Source organism: Lithobates pipiens, unplaced genomic scaffold (assembly GCF_037356315.1).
Source record: "Lithobates pipiens isolate NorthernLeopardFrog02 unplaced genomic scaffold, aLitPip1_a1.2 Scaffold_19, whole genome shotgun sequence".
NCBI lineage: Eukaryota > Metazoa > Chordata > Amphibia > Anura > Ranidae > Lithobates > Lithobates pipiens.
In genome coordinates, this window is record NW_027507764.1 from 239,432,926 (window position 1) to 239,452,828 (window position 19,903).

Here is a 19,903-nt window from a genome sequence, read left to right on the forward strand (position 1 = left end):
GAACAAGGCTGAGAGAAAAAAGAAGGCAAAACAATGTCCCGATTTAAATAAAAGGCCAACAAGACCTTTGGCAATAAGGATAGAATAGGATACACCACCTTGTTGTGGTGAAGAATTAGGTATGGTTCCTTACATGAAAGGGCCACCAATTCCGAGACCCTTCTAGCCGAGATGATGGCCATCAGGAAGGCTAGCTTGCGTGACAGCAAGATTAATGGAATTTCCTTGATAGGCTCAAATGGTTGTTTCTTTAACAGACAGCACCAAATTTAAGTCCAAAGGACACATAAGTGACCTAATAGGGGGAAGCAAACAAGTTGTTCCCTGCATAAAGGCTTGGATCAGCGAATGGGAGGCTAAAAGCCTTTGGAAGAATACTGACAGGGCCGAAATCTGATTTCTCAGTCGGTTACCAGCTCTATATAGAAGGGACAGACTGCACCTAAACCGGGAAGGTGCAGATCTGCTGGGACTGAAGATGGCCGCAAAGTTAGATGGGCTTTTAAACTGGGCGACAGGGAGAAGAGTCCAGAGGTAGAGATAGTCAGTGTGGAACATATTCCAGAGGGTAGTATAGTGGTAGGTTGACTAAAGCCACCTAAACCCGAGGTGAGTGTAGTAACAAGTCCTATTTGCAACCCCAGAGCATCTAGTAAGGAGATGGTATGCGACCGGCTAAACTACGTGGTATGTTCACCAATACCAGGAGTCTGGTGGACAAGATGGGAGAACTAGAGCTACTGTTGTAGGAGGAGGATTTAGATTTTGTTGGAATTACAGAGACTTTGTTTGATAGCTCTCATGATTGGCTGGCAACCATTGAAGGGTATTCCCTATATTGCAGGGATTAGAGAGGGTTAAAAATAAAAATTCCTAATTTTTACGAACAGTCTACTGTTCGATTTGTGCGATTTATACTAAAACTAATTGACCTGTGATCGACATTTCCTAAATTGCCCTGTATTTCCACATCGTGATCAGGTCTGTATTGTTGTAATCAGTAGATCTAGTAACGCTTTGTTACTATTTGGTGCAATTACCATCTCCCATGAAACTGTCCTGCAAGACATTTAGGAACTGGTGAGCCTTAAGGCCCATACACACGATCAGACTTTTTGACAACAAACATGCAAATTAGCTGTTTTGGAGAAACATCCGACTGTGTGTACGCTCCATCGGACAAACTTTTTTGGTTTTCATCAGACTTTTGTTGGCTGTGCGAACGGACAAACTTTCTGGCAACAAAAGTCCGATGGAGCAAAGTCTGATCGTGTGTACAGAAAACCATAGGACTTTTGTACAAAGTGCAAACAGGCATGCTCAGAACCAATGCAAAAGATCAGACAACAATACAGAAGTTGACCAAAGGTGGCGGTAAAGAGCAGAAAAACCACGTGGTTTGGTGAAAGTTGGCTGAAAAAGTCCTGCTGTGTGTATGCAATACAAGTTCAGGGCTGACGCCCTTTGTACAAAAATCCAAGGGAAAGTTTGTACAAAGTCCTATCGTGTGTATGAGGCTTTAGATTAATGTGCGGTTCTTTCCACCCAATCTATGTCTGGATAATTAAAATCCCCCATTATAATGACATTTCCCATTCTTGCCGCTAATCCAAATTGTGATAGGAGGTCCACCTCCTCCCTCTAGTTAGGGGACCTATTGCATACTTCCAGTATTACTTTCCCCTTAGTTTCCTTCCACCTCCTCCTGAGACACCTTTAATGATGTCATCTCTCACATTCACTTGTACATCATTTTTGATATACATTCATACCCCTCTTTTTTTTTAACCCTCTCTATCCCTGCAATATAGGGAATACCCTTGAATGGTTGCCAGCCAATCATGAGATCATCTTGTCTGCCAGACTCCTGGCATTGGTGAACATGCCATGTAGTTTAGACCGGTCGCATACTATCTCCTTATTGGATGCTCTGGGGTTGCAAATAGGACTTGTTACTACACTCACCTTGGGTTTAGGTGCTTTAGTCAACCTACCACTATACTACCCTCTAGAATATGTTCCACGCTGACTATCTCTACCTCTGGACCCTTCTCCCTATCGCCTAGTTTAAAAGCCCATCTAACTTTGCGGCCATCTTCAGTCCCAGCAGATCTGCACCTTTCCTGTTTAGGTGCAGTCTGTCCCTTCTATAGAGCTGGTAACCGACTGAGAAGTCGTCCCAGTTCTCCAGGAACCAAAGTCTCTCCTTTCTACACCAGGTCCTCAGCCACTTGTTTACTTCCCTAATCTCCCTCTGCCTTTTTGGCTTGAGATACCAGTAGTAATTCTGAGAATACTGCCTTGGGGGTCATTTTCCTCAATTTAGCTCCTAAGTCACTAAAATCGTTTGTCAACGTGCACCATGACAGCTGGGTCTTCCCCAGCCCCTCCCAGTAATCTGTCCTCCAGATCCGTAATGTGCCGAACCAGAGCAGGTCTTAGGACAGAGAGGGCAATCTGTTACAATGAATTGAGTCCCCTACAACCAGAATCTCTTTGCTTTCCCTTGGCCTGCAAGGCAGGGTTATAACCAGTCAGATTTATTTTCGCCATCGGTGCCCCATTTCAGAGTTTTCAGCTCACTTCCTGTCCCATAGCAGGAAATGAGAGAAAATCCCTGCAAAATAAATGGAATCTTTTGGGGACCACCAGGTCACCAGAACTGGTGTCACCATTGGAAGATTTCGCCTCTATTACTTTTCTGGGAACAACCCAAAATTTGGGATTTTCTTGTACTTTCATTTTTAATCATAATGCTAAACAGGACAAATGGAGAGAGTGAATCTTCTTAACCGGGGGAAAAGGACAGCAATAAAATCTGACAATTGGTATACATACCTTATCTGCAGCTGATCCAGTTTGGTCTCAAGCTGAGCTGTCAGCGGTGGCTTCTCTGTGTAGGCACTTGCAAGAGAGGCGGCCGACAACGGAAGCTCCTGTAGTAACTCCATGGGCTATGTCACTTCCCAGTTGTCGGCTGTCTCTTCTTCCACACAGCATCTGCCGCTGGAAACTGGGCTGGAATGGCTGCAGAAAAGGTATGTATAGCGATTTTTGCTTTACAGGGTTAGATAGATTAGTTTTAGAATGTGGCTGATAGTAGAATTAGTTAGATGTAGTTGTCAGGACTATTGGGGTTAAAAATAATTAATTTCTAAGGCCTTTACATCATATATTTTTCATATATATTTTTGAACAACTCAGAAGCCATCTTATTAAAAAAAAAAAAAAAAAAAAATGTGCTTGGAGGTTAAATTAAGTTCATGCTTGTGGACAGGCTCCTTCCATATCAGTCTAGATCATAAATTAAAGGTCTGGACACTTAGGGTGTTTTCACATGGAGGCATCAGCGGTAAAGCGCTGCTATTTTTAGCGGCGATTTGCCGTCTTTTTTGCGGAGGTTTTAGGCCGCTAGTGGGGCACTTTTAACCCCTGCTAGTGGCTGAAAAGGGGTTAAAACCACCCCCACAAAGTGCCGTTGCAGTGGCATTGCCCATTCATTTGCTTGCAGGAGTTTTTTTTTTTTTTTTTAACGCCCTGCCAGCGCAGTGCCTTAGTATGACAGCCCTTGGGCTTTCACAGATACTGCAGGGGAGACATTTTTCAGGCGCTATTTTTAGCCCAAAAGCGCCCGAAAAACACTTCAGTGTGAAAGGGGTCTTAGTAAAATAAAAGTTAAGGGAACCATGAGCTCGCAGACCTAATTTTTTTTTCAAGATTGAGAAAAAAAAAAAAAAAAAAAGGAGCTTATCAAATACGACCATATGAAACATTGAATTTTTTACTGCATAAACAATCATATTAACAATTCCCAATATATTAGTAAATTATATTGGAGTAGGCATAGGCATGATTAACTTAACAATGTTACCTATATTTTGTTTTTAGTTCATATATTTTTCTTTTATATTTTTAATTTTATTAATCATGATCTGTTGTTTGGATATTCATAAAAATGTATTGGCATATCTTTATCTTATCATAGTGAATAGAGTATGTTTGTAGGCCAATTATATTTTAGAGTATAGAAACTATACTGGTGAAATAATGCTTGTACTTTGAATAACCAAGACGTTTCTTGTGCCATGAATTAACTTTCAAGGAAGGTATGAGAGAAGTTAAGTCAATGACCTTATCCAAATAGTCTCAACCATACATTTCAGAAAGAGCCAGGAAGTCTGACATATATACGTCAAAATATAAACGTTTTCTTATAGTTTGTGGCTGTTAAGTTTAAGTCAAAAGGTTATTCAAGCAATAAATTTATTTCTAATTCAATACTGCCCCTTGGCAATGGTGAATAAAGGAAACTACAATTTCACCTACAAGGGTTATCCAGGAAATGTGTGTTTTATGTCACTCATGACGTGAAAAGGCATTTCCACACCCACATTCTAGGGGAATATAGAGGGTTACACATGACAGTGAAAGGAGAATCTTGACAAAAACGTGGAGAATCTTGAGGAAGCTGAAAGAATCTGGAGATGGGGAGACGAGAGGAGAAAAACAGAGATGTAGGAAGGAGGGTAAAATATATCATTTGAGACACCCAACTGATGCTTCTCAAAACAGAATTCCTTAATCGATGGTAAAATATTACTCTTTTATTTTTACCTTTTGGTAATTGAATTGTTTTAGCATATATAAAGGAAACCATTAAAATATATGGCATGGCTATTTGGATTTGTGTTTTTTTTTTTTTACCTGCAGCATGAAATAATTATATTCCAAATATACAAATACACATTTTTGTATGTTTCTCCAAAAGCTAATACCAAACTTTGTACAATGGTTTTGTCATGATATGTGTTTAAAAATAAATTCATTCAAAATGTATTTTTGTTTAAAAATTAGTCTTGGATAAATTAAGTTTGTATGTGGTTAACAAAATTTTCCATATACCTGAAAAGCTTGAAGGTCTATTTGTTCTGAGAAGGAATAACATGTGTTAAAGTCAATATTTAAGTTGTTTTCATAATTCTGTAGAGCCACGGAAAGCAAAGTATAAGTTTACTAAGACATAAATTGATGAAATATGACATGTTGTAACAAAAGCTTGTGGCAAAATTTCTCATCATTGGCATCACCAATATAATGGAGTTTTGAATTGATATCTTTTTGTATATTACCGATTATATCTGATACTATTTTACATGGATTTTTTTTAATAAGATGTGAATTGGTTAATTTTAGAGAACTTTAATTTTTAGAAGGTGGATTTTGTGGTGATTTAGTCTCCTTAAAAAAAAAAAATGTATACCGCAAGGATAAAACCATATCTATTGCAGTTATGAAGTGAACAAAAGCCCATATTTGCACACCCTAAAGAACACAGAGAAAGTAAATCAATGTCTAAGGCTGGATTCACACCTATGCAGTTTTAGTGCTTTTTGAATTTTGCAGATTTGCACTACAGTCCATTTAACACTGTTTCCTATGGAACACAATCTGCAGTGCAAATCTGCAAAATGCAAAAAGCACAAAAAATGCATAGGTGTGAATCCAGTCTAAATGCATGTCTAGAAAGCAGCCTTGTCACTGGCAATGACCTCTTCCAAGCTTGGAGATTCCCTGCAGATTCATGAATATAGGGATCATCCAATGTATAGCCACTTTTGTTTGGCTTTTAAGGAACAATGCTGTTGGAACAATTTAACATGTGTGGCCGGTTGAAGATTTACCCTCATCTCCTGTAACTGTGACAACATTTTGGATTATACCTCACTTTTTGTCTTATTTCCAAACAACGCCAGGGCAGAAAGGGGGATTTCAATGACTCCAGTTGGGGCACAGACAAGAATATAAAAATAAAAGTCTTAACTTACAATAAGAAGATAACTTGCGTCACAATTATCACCAATTTAAAATGCTCTTGGTTGCCTCAGCCTTGCAGTCCACTAATGCAATTTGCATAAAGGATAAGTGCGCTCTTTGGCTTTACAAAGGCAGCAACATCAGAGACAACGTTTATATTGGTACACAAATTGACAGAAAGTTGGTAAATCACCATATATTTCAAAAACATTCAAACAACATTTTTACAATATAAAACAGAAAACAAGGCGATCATTACATCAGAAATATTTTAAGTGCTTTCCTTGAGTGTTTTTCTTTCTTCAAATTGTCGCTCCACTGCAAGTGACAGAGCTTGAAGGAATTTTTCAAGTGTAACTGTAGGAGACTTAAAAAAAATAAAGTGAAAATATTAAGATTTTTGTAAAGAACCAAAATTGTGCAAGTTAACTCACGACACAACTTGATCCTAAAAAACTACAAGGAAAAACGTGTCTCCCTTATTAAGTAGCAAGCCAGCATTGTCATACATTACCACACCCCAGTCCAATGAATATCTGCATAGCACAGCGCTGCTAAAACTCAGATCCAACAAATATGTGATATACAGATAAGCTACATGAATAAATATTCATACATGCTAAAGCAATTAAAAATAATTCCAACTGTCATAAAATACTGTGTATGATACATGGGAAGTTCTACACAGGTGGATAGATAAAGGATTAGCAGGGTATCCTTAAAAAGAAAAAAAAAAATGGTAGCCTCCCCCCAAGCCCATAATGCAAATAAAGGAGACCACATCTAAATGTACCAAAACAACCCAACATATGCTGGATAAGTTATTACATTAGCATCCATATAAAACTTAGGCAGTTAAAATGTATTATATACTGTATAATACAAGCATCTTTGATCAGCTTAAATGTATTTAGATCTACTACTTATTAAAAGTAGCATTTTCATTTTACGGTTTTCTTATTAGTGTTTTTATTGTTATAAATATATATTCTTATGTAGTTTTTAACCACTTGCTTACTGGGCACTTAAACACCCCTCCTGCCCAGACCAATTTTCAGCGCTGATGCACTTTTTTTTTGTTGTTGAAAAGTTTTATTTATTGCTTTTAACACAACAAGTATACACAAGACCCAAATGGGCCACACACACATATAAACTATTTACATTACTTCAGCGCTGACTCTCTCCTCCTCCTTCCAGACCCTCATTCAGTGAAAATAACAGTAAAAATAAGGCCACCTGTTTTTAGTAACAGTCACTGGTGCATTTACGATATGTCTGTCAATTACCTACATGTTAAATCCTACTACACGTGCATGCTATTAGGTGCCACTCAATCCGTTACTGTAGTTTCACTATTCATCCAACTCCCCCACATTTTATCAAATTTCTGCGGTATGCCCCTAATAATGTATGTAGCCTTATATAAAAGGTGCAGCCCTATTAACCACACCCTTCCACGCTGATACAGATGGAGGATTGGGCTTTTTCCATAACACTATCATTTTACTAGCATAATATATTTGGATTGTCAGCAAAGTACGACTTACACTTTGGGGCTAGATTGTCCACCAGCCCCAAAAAGGCACACCTCTATCATGGGCTGTATAGGAATGGCGGTTACTTCTGTTATACATTGTGACCTCCTTCAAAAATGTTTGGATGTTCGAGCAATTCCAAAATATATGCATTAAATCGGTAGTAAGGGAACTGCACCACCATCAACCAGGTGACCAGGTAGGGAACATTTTAGCCAATCTCGCTGGAGTAAGATATATACGGTGCAAGAATTTGAATCTGAATGAGTTGGTCCCTTGCAGAGACTAATCTAGTAAAATGAATGTCCCATACATCATTACAGTCATCCCGGTCCATCTGGGGGAACACCTCGCCCCACACCTTGCAAGGAGATATCCTCCCTCATTAAACAATTGTTTATATATTGTACACAGGGCCTTTTCCAAAGTGTCCACCTTCAGTAAAGATTATAAAATCGCTAATTTTCAGGGTAATAGCCATATCTCCAAATTGGACATTGTATGCATGTCTGAGCTGAAGAAAATGGAACAAGTGAGTGTTGGGCAGATTAAACTTAGTTTTCAGGGAGTCAAACTGTAGCAGTTTCCCACCACCCACTAGGTCTTCCAGCATTTTAATACCAAATTTAGTCCAGATGATTGCATCAGGGTACTCACAGAAGTGCGTTTGCTTCTTCCAAAGTGGTGTGTGAGGAGAAGTCTCAGAAGCGCTATCCTTCTTGGTCACTGCTACCCATGCTCTACAGGTCGCACACATGGATATTGTGAGCTGATATGGCGCCCTGACACCCAGATACGGGAGATGTGTCAGCGCCTCATAAGAACCAACAGCCACCTCTAATGTATTGGCAGTGTCATCTTCAGGTAGAGTGAACCACCTGTGTACAAATACTAACTGACCCGCTAAGTAATACCTGTGGAAGTCCCGGACCGCCAGTCCCCCTTGTTTCCACGGCAGTTGTAACACACGCAGTTTAATTTGGGGGGTGTCACCCCTGCCACGGGAAAGTCGTTATGAGTTGATCTATTTTTTTGAATATATATCTCGGTATCCAAACAGGGGAATTCCGAAATATATATAAAAACAAAGGTAAACATTTCATTTTCACTAAATTCACCCTACCTATGAGGGTCAAAGGCAGATTCTGCCATGCCTGCAGTCTGGACTTTAGTTTAGTCAAAAGTGGATCGACATTCAAGGGTAATAAAGTCTGATACAGAGTTGGAGATATGTAACCCCAGATATTTAACTACCTCAACCCCCTGTAAAGGGCAATCTGCGGGAATCTCACATCTGGGGGATGGCATCCTAAGTGATAGAATCTGGGATTTTCCCCAGTTTTAGCCCCAAAAAATGAGCAAAGGAATTAAGGATGTCTAAAGCTGCCGATGTGCATTTTTTTCAGTCAAATTAACCACCTGAATCCCCTGTACCTCCTTTAGATGCTCTCAAGGCCGCCGCCAAGGGTTCAATCATAATAGAGAAAAGACCTGGGGATAAAGGGCACCCTGACGAGTGCCCCTATATACTGGAAACCTTTTGAATAACATTATTTAGCTTTATGGCTGCTGTGGGGCAGTGATATAGAATGTCAATCCACTTCCTAAACTGGGGACCGAAACCAAATACCTCTAGTACCACCTTCCAGTCCACGGAATCAAAGGCCTTTTCCAGATCTAGGAAGACCAGTATCCCACCGCTGGAACTATCTGGGCCCAATTGTGTGTGAGTGAAAACCCTGCGCAGATTAATATCTGGCCTTTTTGGGCATAAAACCTGGTCTGTTGAAAATAACATGCTGCAGCACCGACATAAGTCTAGTAGCTAACAGTTTGGTCAGTATTTTGAAATCCATATTTAATAAAGAAATGACTCTATATGAAGAACACCGCAGTGGGTCCTTATCCAGCTTAGCCAATAATACAATATGAGCTTCATAAAAGGAGACGGGGAGGCCTCCCCTTTGAAAAGGGTCTCTGAGTATTAGTGGTGCCATTCAACTGGTAGACCGTCAGGTCAAGGAGCCTTGCCACTAGGAAATGACCCTATTGCAGAAACAACCTCCTCCTCCCTGAACGCGGCGTCCAGAAAATTTTGAGAATGTTCCGGTAGCTTGGGCCACTGAAGGGTCTCCAATGTGTCCCTGAGGTCACCAGTGTCATAGGGATCTATAGGTGAGTGCAGAGACCTAAAGGAGGATACAAACTCCCTTACTATATCTTCCCCGTCCCTCAATAGTTATCCTGATGGGGACTACTGTCGGGGACGTCTCCCCTGCTGTCAGAAGAATCAAGAGCTTGCCATTTTTCAAAAATACGCTCCATCCCTCCTCCTTCGCAGTGTATAGGTTGGTAGCCTGATCCCCAACCAGGCTACCAGAAATGGAGGCAGTTTGGACTATTGCGGTACAATAAGAACAGTACAATGAATAATATAACAAAGTAAATGAAAAATACAGATGATTTTATTGATGGTTGGGGATCAGGCTACAAACCTATACACTACCTGATTTCTGGATGATGGTACAAAATTCTACAATCTTATCCCTATTTTCTACCATGAGAGGTCACATTTAATGTTTCTTATATTTATTGGGTGGATAACACACCTGTTATGTTGCTAGGCTTGGGCTTTTTGGTGAATGATCGAGGTGGGATGGGCTGCCCCTTTACCCCCCACTTTGATGTCACCATCTAATCCCTTCCCTAGCATTACAAAGACCTCTTTTTACATATATTATTCTTATCTCATCATTTAATTTACTATTATTGTAAGCCTTTATGCAACTATTTATTCTAGACGTCCATGGTCGGGCTAGATACATTTTATTATCCAACCATAGGCTACCTGCCACCCCTGACCATGATGTACCCCATCATGGCCTCTAATTGTTTGCCCTTTTGGTACCTTGGACCTCTTTCGAATTTGTAGTTTGCATTGGCTTCATGGGATGTTTTATCCCAATTATGCATATTATTCATATGTACCCTTTTGATATACAATTAACTACTTTTCTAAACACATTTTTATTGTTAATATTTCCCTTCCATTTACAATTATAAATGAGCCTCCTGCTTTCCCTTCCCCCTCCCCCCTCCTTGACAGGCGTCTGCTCGGATTGTTCCATCTGTGTCCCCTTGCGGCAGCCCGGTGAGCTCCCGGGTGGTGGAACCGATCCCGCTTCGCTGGGCGATCTCCTCCCCTTGCATTGGCACTGGCAGGGACTATGTCCCCTTGGCCTTAGTGGCCGATGCGCATGCGCGATTATTTCGGGCATTTGCTATGCGGGAGCTCTGACCCTGTGGCGTCATGTGCGTGGCATCGCGGGGCCGATGCGCATGCGTGCGCGCGTGCTATTACCTTGCGCGCGCACTGTGCGTTAGCCGGGCTCTGTGGCGTCATGCACCGGCGCCTTATGGCGCTGATTGAAGCGTCACAGGGTTGGGAGCTATATAGAACAGGTGTCTGCCTGTGATGTGCGGATCTAGATTCGAGTTCCCGGGATAGTATGCTCCAACTAACCCTTAGTAAGTGTTCCTCCGAAACTTTATATATCTTTTTCAAATCCCTAGATAGCACCCTGTATTTTCAGGTCCTATTACTGGCATTGTGAATCGAATTTAATAGTGTTACTATTTATTTTCTCTATAGGAGACTTAGGCATGGGTGGATAGGCCTCACTATGCCTCCACTCTAGGCCTGTGGTCCTCATAATTGTATACTGGGGTCATACACTGGCATAATTCCCCCTATGGGGTGTGCCCCTCCCGGGATCCTTCTACGTTCATTAACAATAATTTCAGGTATACCCTGCTTCTCCTTATTCACTTTATTTCACATCAATCCACTTTGCTTCACTCACTTTCTTTCGTGCATTTTTATCCTTCACTCACGTCCCCACTGTCCCCCTTTCCCCCCCTTTCCTTTCCCTTCTTTCCCCACTTGTCCCCCTTCCCAACCTTTCACCAACTTCACCAATTTTCACTATTTCACCATCCCCTTTGACTTTGCTGGGTTTCTTTTTTCACACATTCCAACACATAAGCGCAACTGTTCCTTCCTCCCCATTTGTCCCACTAATACGGTTTCACAAAAAAAAAAAAATTCACCACCATCCAATTATCCATTCACTTCACTTGTCTTACCCCGATAAACTGACAGTATACTGATTTATTTTGTTTTATTTTATTCCATTACCTAGACCCCAATCATCACACTATATAGCTTCCCCGAATTGCCGCAGGGGACTACTTATCAGGTGGTAGCACTATGAGCTTGACGCCCGTTTGGAGCATGGGTAAGCTGTGTTGCTCTTTCCCCGTTTCTAACCTTGTTGTAAAAGATTTCTCAATTAGGATGCTGTATAAAAGTTTATCATTATTTTTATTTTTTTTGACTACTTATTTGCTTTTTTGATCTAATCACAGATAACCTCCCGATGAAGAGGTAAAAGTCAGCGAAACTAGTCGAGGAAACTGATATCTGATCAACAATTGTATTGTGACTACTCACTGATGACATACATGTGTACTGCGCTTATGTTTTTTAATATGTAAATGATGATTTGTTTTTTGGCATCAATAAAATCATCTGTATTTTTCATTTACTTTGTTATATTATTCATTGTACTGTTCTTATTGTACCGCAATAGTCCAAACTGTCCATTTCTGGTAGCCTGGTTGGGGATCAGGCTACCAACCTATACACTACCTGATTTCTGGATGATGGTACAAAATTCTTATCCCTATTTTCTACCACGAGAGGTCACATTTAATGTTTCTCCTCCTTCGCAATTGACAAGTAGTCATGTCCTGATAATGGAAAGACACATTCCTCCTTGCGAACTTCAACTGAGCCAACGTGTCAGGAGAACGTGAATCCGCATGTGCTTTAGCGGATTCCTGCTCCTTGGCCTGAAGTTGTTTTTCTATACTATTCTGCTCTGTTCTCAGGGCTTTAATGGCTGATATATATACCCCCCCCCCCCCCAGTAGTAGCCTTGAAGGCCTCCCATTCAGTGTTCACTGATGCTGATCCTTCATTAATCTGCAAAAATGTATCAATGTGTGGTTTCAACATCTCCTCCACAGTGGGTTCCCCCACCCATTTAGGAGACAAAAGCCAAACCCTCCTTGAACTCTGGGAGCCTAACTGCAAAGTAATCTGAAATGGTGAGTGATCCGATACACCTCCTGGAAGGTAGGACACCTCAGCTACCAGAGGCAATAATGTCCCATTGGCGAACGCCAAGTCTATTCTGGAGGACGAAGCATGTACTGAGGACAGATATAAATAACACCTGTCCATAGGATGCTTCCACCATTAGATCTCAGGAAGACCCGCAGTTTCCGCCCAGTGTGACAAATCATGGTTTGGAGCCCTGCGTGGGTTGGCGTTTCTAACGTATAATTAAGAACATTATTGAACTCTCCAGCCACCAATAACTGAAATGGAGCGTGAGGTGCCAATTTCTCCAACACCTCGTACAAGACGTTCCCTTTTAAAGAAGGGGGAATATATACATATAGACTTCAATTGTTACCACTAAGTATTGTCCCCCAGGATCTGTAATTACAGTTTCTATGGAGCAAGGCAAGTGCAGTAAAATAGACACACCCCTTGCATAAGACAAAAAAGTGTCATGTATGGCTTTGTGCATCCAGGGACGTTTCATGCCCAGAATTTTATTGCCTAATAAAGGAGTTTCCTGTAAAACTGGAAAATTTTGGAAAAAAGTTTGTTATAAAATTTTGCAAACAGGTAATTTTTCTCCTTCATTGATATGCGCTGATAAGGCTGCACTGGTGGGCACAGATAAGGCGGCACTGATAGCTGCTGATAAAATGGCACCGATAGGCGGCACTGTTGATGAGGCACTGATTGTGGGCACTGTTGTGTACGATTGGTGGCACTGAGGAGCTGGCAGCAGCTCTCCGTGATCGGGACTGATGTCTCTCTCACAGCCGCTGTTGATTGGCTTTTTTTTTCTTCTCCGCAGGCTGTCAGCGCGAGGAGAAAAAAATAAACGCTTACCAGCTCTGTTTACATCACATGATCAGCTGTCATTAGCTGACAGCTGATCATGCGGTAAGGGGTCGGGATTGATCCCTTACTCCGATCTGTGATCAGCGAGTCTCAGACTCGCTGATCACAGAGCGTACAGAGCGTACTGCGGGCGCCCTGCAGGAAATGCGCAGGCCGCTCGGTCACGGGAGGATGTCAATAGACGTACTCTTGGCAAAGGTGGTCTGCACTGTAGTCATTGGGCTATAGTGCAGACAGATCTGAAGAAGTTAAGGTTGAAGAAAAAAAAAAAAGACAGGTTCATCTACTCAATCTAACAATTTCCATGACACGTATATTCTGCTTAATGAGAAAAGTTTGTTTGAAGTTGCTAAGTAAGGTTAAAAAAAAAAAAAAAAAGACAAGCCCATCTAGATCAATCCATAGAAAAAAAAAGAAAAAGTTGAACACTCTACTAGTACCACTTTCAAAGGTAAAGACTTCCACTATTTTACCGCTCTAACAGTAAAGAACCCGTTTCACAATCTTAGGTTAAACCTCTTTCCTTCTAACTTAAGTTGGGGCTGCGTATCCTCTTCAGGGACCTTAGAGTAAACAGTTTATTACAATTACTAGAGTCACCCATGATATATTTATACGTTGTAACGATATCCTTTTTGTAATAAAGACCAGACAGCCCTGTCTCTTTGTGCAAGGCGACTGGTCGTGTCTGCCTCATCCTCTACTTTCAGCAGGCAGCGTGAAATCGGCAGGGTCTGTTGGGTCTCTCCCACAGCACTGCTCTCTGCACAGGCTCTATGCAACACCGTGATGATGTCACTGCCACTTTTCCAAGGTAATAACTGAGTTTGCAGCATCTGGTACACACAATCTGGATTTATATACTTAGTGGCTACTGTGCAATATAGTTAAATTAACTTTTTTGTACCTGGAGTTTAGCTTTATCCATTTGTTGGCAGTCTCCTGATGAGGCCTAAAGTTACACAGTTTTTTTAGTAGCTTCATCATGCTACTAATATAGCTAGTTAATTGCTAGATGTAGAAAAAGATCGCTAAACAAATGCCTCCCTGTAATGCATACAACACAAGCAGCTTGTAGCAGTGGTAAATTCTCCTTAGAAGGATTTCACTATACTTTAACCGCTTGGCACCGACGTAACACAAATACGTGGCTCCACTGCACTGGGCTTTTTGCCATTGTGCACATATTTGAGTACCTCCCTTTGTGCTTGGAGCGTGGCTTACGGCACGCTCCCGTCACAGTGGCTGGGGTCTCACCATTCAGGACCCGGAACGTCCTAATCTGGGTCACCTGATTGCTGTGATAGCCTCTGATTGGCTATCACAATGATCAATCACTGTGAAGCACATCCCTGTGTTTTCTGTCTCTGTGAATGGATGAGAAAGATACATTGCATCTTGCTCTGTCTTGCAGAGATAGAAAAAAAAGTGTGTTTAACCGCTTGCCGAGCAGCCGCCGCAGTTGTACTGCGGCAACATGGCTTGGCTGCGCGAATCGCCATCATGTTTATCGTCGCTTCTTTTTGTGGCCTCTAGGGCCGCTGCGTGCCCCGGATCTGATGCGAGTGCCCGGTGGCCGCGATGACCGCCGGGCTCCCGTGATCGCTCATGACAAGGCAAGAACCGGGATCTCTGTGTGTAAACACAGAGATCTTGGTTCTCTGAGGGGAGAAGAGACAGATTGTGTGTTTATACAAAGTATGAATACCGATCTACCTCTTCCCCTAGCAAGTCCCATATCTTCTTCAGTTAGAACACGTAGCAGGGAACAGAGTCAACCCCCTGATCGTCCCCTACAGTAATCAATGTATAAATGACAATGGTCTCAAAAATGTGTCAAAATTGTCTGATGTGTCACAGATCGCCGCCATTACTAGTAAAAAAAAAAAAAATAATGATAATAAAAATGCTATAAATCTATTCCCTATTTTGTAAACTCTATAACTTTTGCACAAACCAATGAATATACGCTTATTGCAATTTTTATTACCAAAAATATGTAGAAGGGCGGCACGGTGGTGTAGTGGTTAGCACTCTCGCCTAGCAGTAAAAAGGGTCACTGGTTCGAATCCCAATCATGACACTACCTGCCTGGAGTTTGCAGGTTCTCCCTGTGCCTGCGAGGGTTTCCTCCGGGTACTCTGGTTTCCTCCCACACTCCAAAGACATGCAGGTAGGTTAATTGGCTTCTGTCCAAAATTGGCCCTAGTATATGAATGGGGACCTTGGATTGTGGGCTCCTTGAGGGTAGAGACTGATGTGAGTGTGTAATGTACAGGGATAGGGACAATTGTAGACACTCACTCAGGATGGACTGGTGTCTTTATTCAACCTGATTATGTAACTATATCGGCCTAAACCTAAAAAAATTTGCTTTTTTTAAAATAAAAAAAGAGGATATTTATTATAGCAAAAAGTACAAAATATTGTGTTTTTCAAAATTGACGCCTTTCTTTTGTTTGTAGCGCAAAAAATAAAAACAGCAAAAATTATCAAATACCACCAAAAGAAAGCTCTATTTGTGGTAAGAAAAGAACGTTAATTGTGCTTGGGTACAACGTCGCACAACCGCGCAATTGTCTGTTAAAGCAACGTAGTGCCGAATCGCAAAGATGGCCTGGTCATTCAGCAGCCAAATCTTCCGGGGCCAAAGCAGTTAAAAATGTATTTATTTTTGTTTTAATTATTAGTGTCAGTGTGTTTTAGGTAGGATAAAATAAAGCAAAATGCGCACTATTGTTTCTGGGCTGTACTACTGTACATGCAACTAACTGTGGTATCGCTGTGATTGCCAGTAGCGGAGGAATTTGTTTTGGGTTGTTCTTGGTGGTGGGTCACAGTAGTAGCAAGAAATATACAGCTAATTTAAAAATTCAAATTATTTTGTTTACTATTTTGGGCCAGTTTTCCTTTGATAGTAAAAAAATAAATCAGGCGATATCTATTACCATTTACCACCAAATGAAAGTTCAATTTGTCCTGAAAAAAAACACCATAATCCACCTAGATGCACAAATTACACATGTCAAAGTTGCAAAATTGGGCTTAAATATTGAGATTGGTTTTACCCTTAGGAGCAAAAGGGGTTAAGGTGTACACTGTAAGCCCACCTTGTGAAAGCAATGAGAGGACCATACACTAAGAGACATTTAGATATGGCCATTAAGTTTTGGGGAGTGGAGGAAATAAGCAAAGATCTATCTCAAATTCTGTCATTTTTCTCCCCTCTGCAGTTCCCTGTAAATGTAATCTCATTTACGCAATGCTCTCTCACACCGGCCCTCAGCCGATTCTAATTGCTTGTTAGCAATCAATTTCAGCTGTTTATACTAGTTATTTAAAGCCCACCACCAGCTCAGACACCCACACTGATGGTGTCAGGCTGGTGCTCTTACATTAAACCAGGCAGACGGCTCATAGTTACATTGTGAGTACACCCTAGCAGCATTACCTCTCTAGATTTATGTATATAAACTGACATACTAGACAAGCTCTCTACATTTGTATACGTTTTGTTCACACAGTGACAAGCCATTTTTGGCTGGTTCGGTGTTTGACAGACATTAGACATCCTCTCTTACTGTTCCCTGTTGTCTCTTGTTTATTTCCAGAGACAACAATACTATAATTTCTTGTTATATATTACATCGCATTACCCAGTGGCCAGACAGATTTGGTGCGAGTTCATTACTCCCACCAGCTGGGTGCTCTTGCAGTTGGGTCAGCTGCCTTGCCTCCCATGTCCCGTCACTCGTGGTGGTCCTGTTCCATGGCCGTCGCCTCTTGGATCCTGCCTTGGCTCTCTCTTCAATTCCAGGAGAGTCCAGCTATCTCCAAAACCCTACATCAGTGATTAGCTTACTTGTTTAAGTATAAATTTCTAATATCATCAAGCTACCATGTATTCAGATATGCAGTCTCTAATTTGTATCATTAAAGTATGATACAAATTAGAAATCTATAGAGATTTACCTTTGTTATTTATATCTATACTAATATTTACTACATTTATGTTGGAGTTCAACATCAATTAATATCATATTTCTGGAGGTTAACTTCCTGGTTGATACAGTCAGGTGGCCTAGGTTGGAGTGTAGCCAATTAAGCCTAACTATGCATGACAATACTGACTCCGGTCTGTCTATGAGAATTCCTAATTAGCACGTCTGCAAACTAAGCTTCAAAGAGAGCCACTGCTGCTAAGATGACTGATGGGGTAAGCCAAGATTTGACCCAGGTCGGACAGTGGCGATTCATGGCCAATGCTGCCCCCTAGTGCACAATACAGCATGCTTTCTGAAGAATGGATAGATATTAGGTATACCACTTGGCAATATCTATGGGGAGGAAGCAAGTGGGGGTGGCTACGAGTGGGGATGTATGTTTGAGTAAAAAGGAGCACACACAGGCAATTTGTCCTCTTTCCCTTTGGATCATGGCTTGGACCTAAGCCTCATGGCTCTGGTCCTCTCTTTCAACATCTGGAGACCAGCTAAAGAGTCTATTTTAGAGGATGTGATAAGTATATTCTTGTATTATGCTCTGTTAAGCATTGTAATATCTTTTAATACTTTTATGTTAGCTTCCTAATTCTGTGGTTTAGTATATTCCTATTTTCTTGGGAAATAAATGTAACAGTGTTTACTAAGCAGATGTGTTTGTTATATTATTGTGATTATCATACTCTTATAGACTAGCTAATATATAGGGATAGGCAAGTTAATACGTGTATGCAATAGTTGCTGTATAGGCTATATTAGATTGTAATATTGCATAGATTACTTCATTTGGCACCCCAGAAAGTGTGTGAAATTAATTTTTACACAGAATCCACAATACCTAATGTATTGTTGTCATAAGTCCCTATAACTAGAACTGAAGGCCATCTTTACCATGGATAAAGAATCGCGCTGGTCATGAAGTCGCAAGTCCTGCTTGAATGGTCCTAAAAGTTCCATGAAATATTTCATCAGTGTGCGGTCACACAAAAGCTGGTGAGACTTTTGGCTGCTATATGTACCGTATTTATCGGCGTATAACACGCACCCCAAGTTTAGGAGGGAATTTTAAGGAAAAAAAAACTTTTAGGAGGGAAGTTTAAGGGGAAAAAAAAAAACTTACATTTATATGCCCATCAGTGTCATCTGCAGCCTTGTCCACCATTGCAGCCTTGTCCACCATTGCAGTCTTATGCAGCCTTGTCCACCATTGCAGCCTTATGCAGCCTTGTCCACCACTGCAGTCTTGTCCCCCATTGCAGCCTTATGCAGTCTTGTCCCCCATTGCAGCCTTGTCTATTTTATTTTATTTTGCTATTTGTTTTTTTATTTTTTTTAAATGCCGCCGCCGAGATACAGAGCCGGATGTGTATCTCGGCGACGTGCAGTAGTTCTCGGCGGGCCTTCGGCTCTTCTCGCCGGCTTTCGGCCATTCTCGGCAGCTTTCGGCCGCCGAGAAGAGCCGAAGGCGGCCGAAAACTGCCGAGAGCTGGCGAGAAGAGCCGAAGGCGGCTGAAAGCTTCCGAGAACGGGCGAAAGTTGCCGAGAACGGCCGAAGATGGCCGAAAGCCGCCGATAATGGCCGAAGGTGGCCGAAAGTCGCCTTGAAAAGCCGAAGGTGGCTGAAAGTCGCCCAGAGGCTCAGAATTTCGGGGGATCGGTGTATAACACGCACCCACGATTTTCCCCTGCTTTTAAGGGGAAAAAAGTGCATGTTATACGCCGATAAATACAGTATATATGTTAAACGTTTATTGTATTTTTGGGCCTGTAGCCAGTCAAGAGTACTGGTGAGAGTGAGGGTTTGATTAACCCTGGTTAGCTGATATAGCTTGCAGATTGACAGGATAAACCACCTTTGAGGTAAAAGTGGGAGAAAATAGGATTTTTGGTACTCACCATAAAATCCTTTTCTCCAACTGACACAGATCCTTTCTTAGACCATTGGGTTGTTTCGCCACCTTCAGGAGAGGACTAGGACATGTTAACATGCAATATAAAAACTAGAACTTTCTAGTTCTAGTTCCGCCCAAAGGATTTTATGGCCAGTACAAAAAAAATCCTATTTTCTCTTACATTCACCGACTGATAACTCCTCTCTTAGACCATTGGGACGTCCCCAAGCAGTGCCAAAACAAGGGGTGGGAAAACAGCATAAAATTTTACCCACCATGGCATATGGGAACTAGTATAAACTTTACTTTAACTTTGTGTGGGAATAACTAAAACTTTTTTACCCACAAAAAAAACAGGGTGCTCGTCAACTGAGAGGCACTACCTCCAAACCGCACCAGAACTGTGGTAACAAATGCAACAGTGCATTACTTAAAAAGGTACTGAGTATTATACAGCCGCCTGCAAAACTTTGCGGTCAAAACAGACATCAGCCGATGCACTGACATCTACCTTGTAGAATTTTGTAAAAGTGTGAACAGACGACCAAGTCGCCGCTTTACACACTTGAGCGACAGACGCTTGATGTTGGAAGGTCCAAGACCTTCTGATTG

General features: G+C 41.4%; 1 protein-coding gene across 4 annotated transcripts in view; it reads right to left on the reverse strand.

Moving 5' to 3' along the window:
• Positions 1-5,995: 5,995 nt before the first annotated feature.
• The window catches only part of TRIP13 (thyroid hormone receptor interactor 13), a 187,251-nt gene continuing 173,343 nt past the window's right edge, over positions 5,996-19,903 (reverse strand). For all 4 annotated transcript variants that reach the window (XM_077491827.1, XM_077491826.1, XM_077491825.1 and 1 more), the window contains one exon: positions 5,996-6,181. In XM_077491827.1, the coding sequence (XP_077347953.1) occupies positions 6,086-6,181 (96 nt within the window). In that variant the 3' untranslated portion in view covers positions 5,996-6,085. The remainder of the gene's footprint in view (positions 6,182-19,903) is intronic.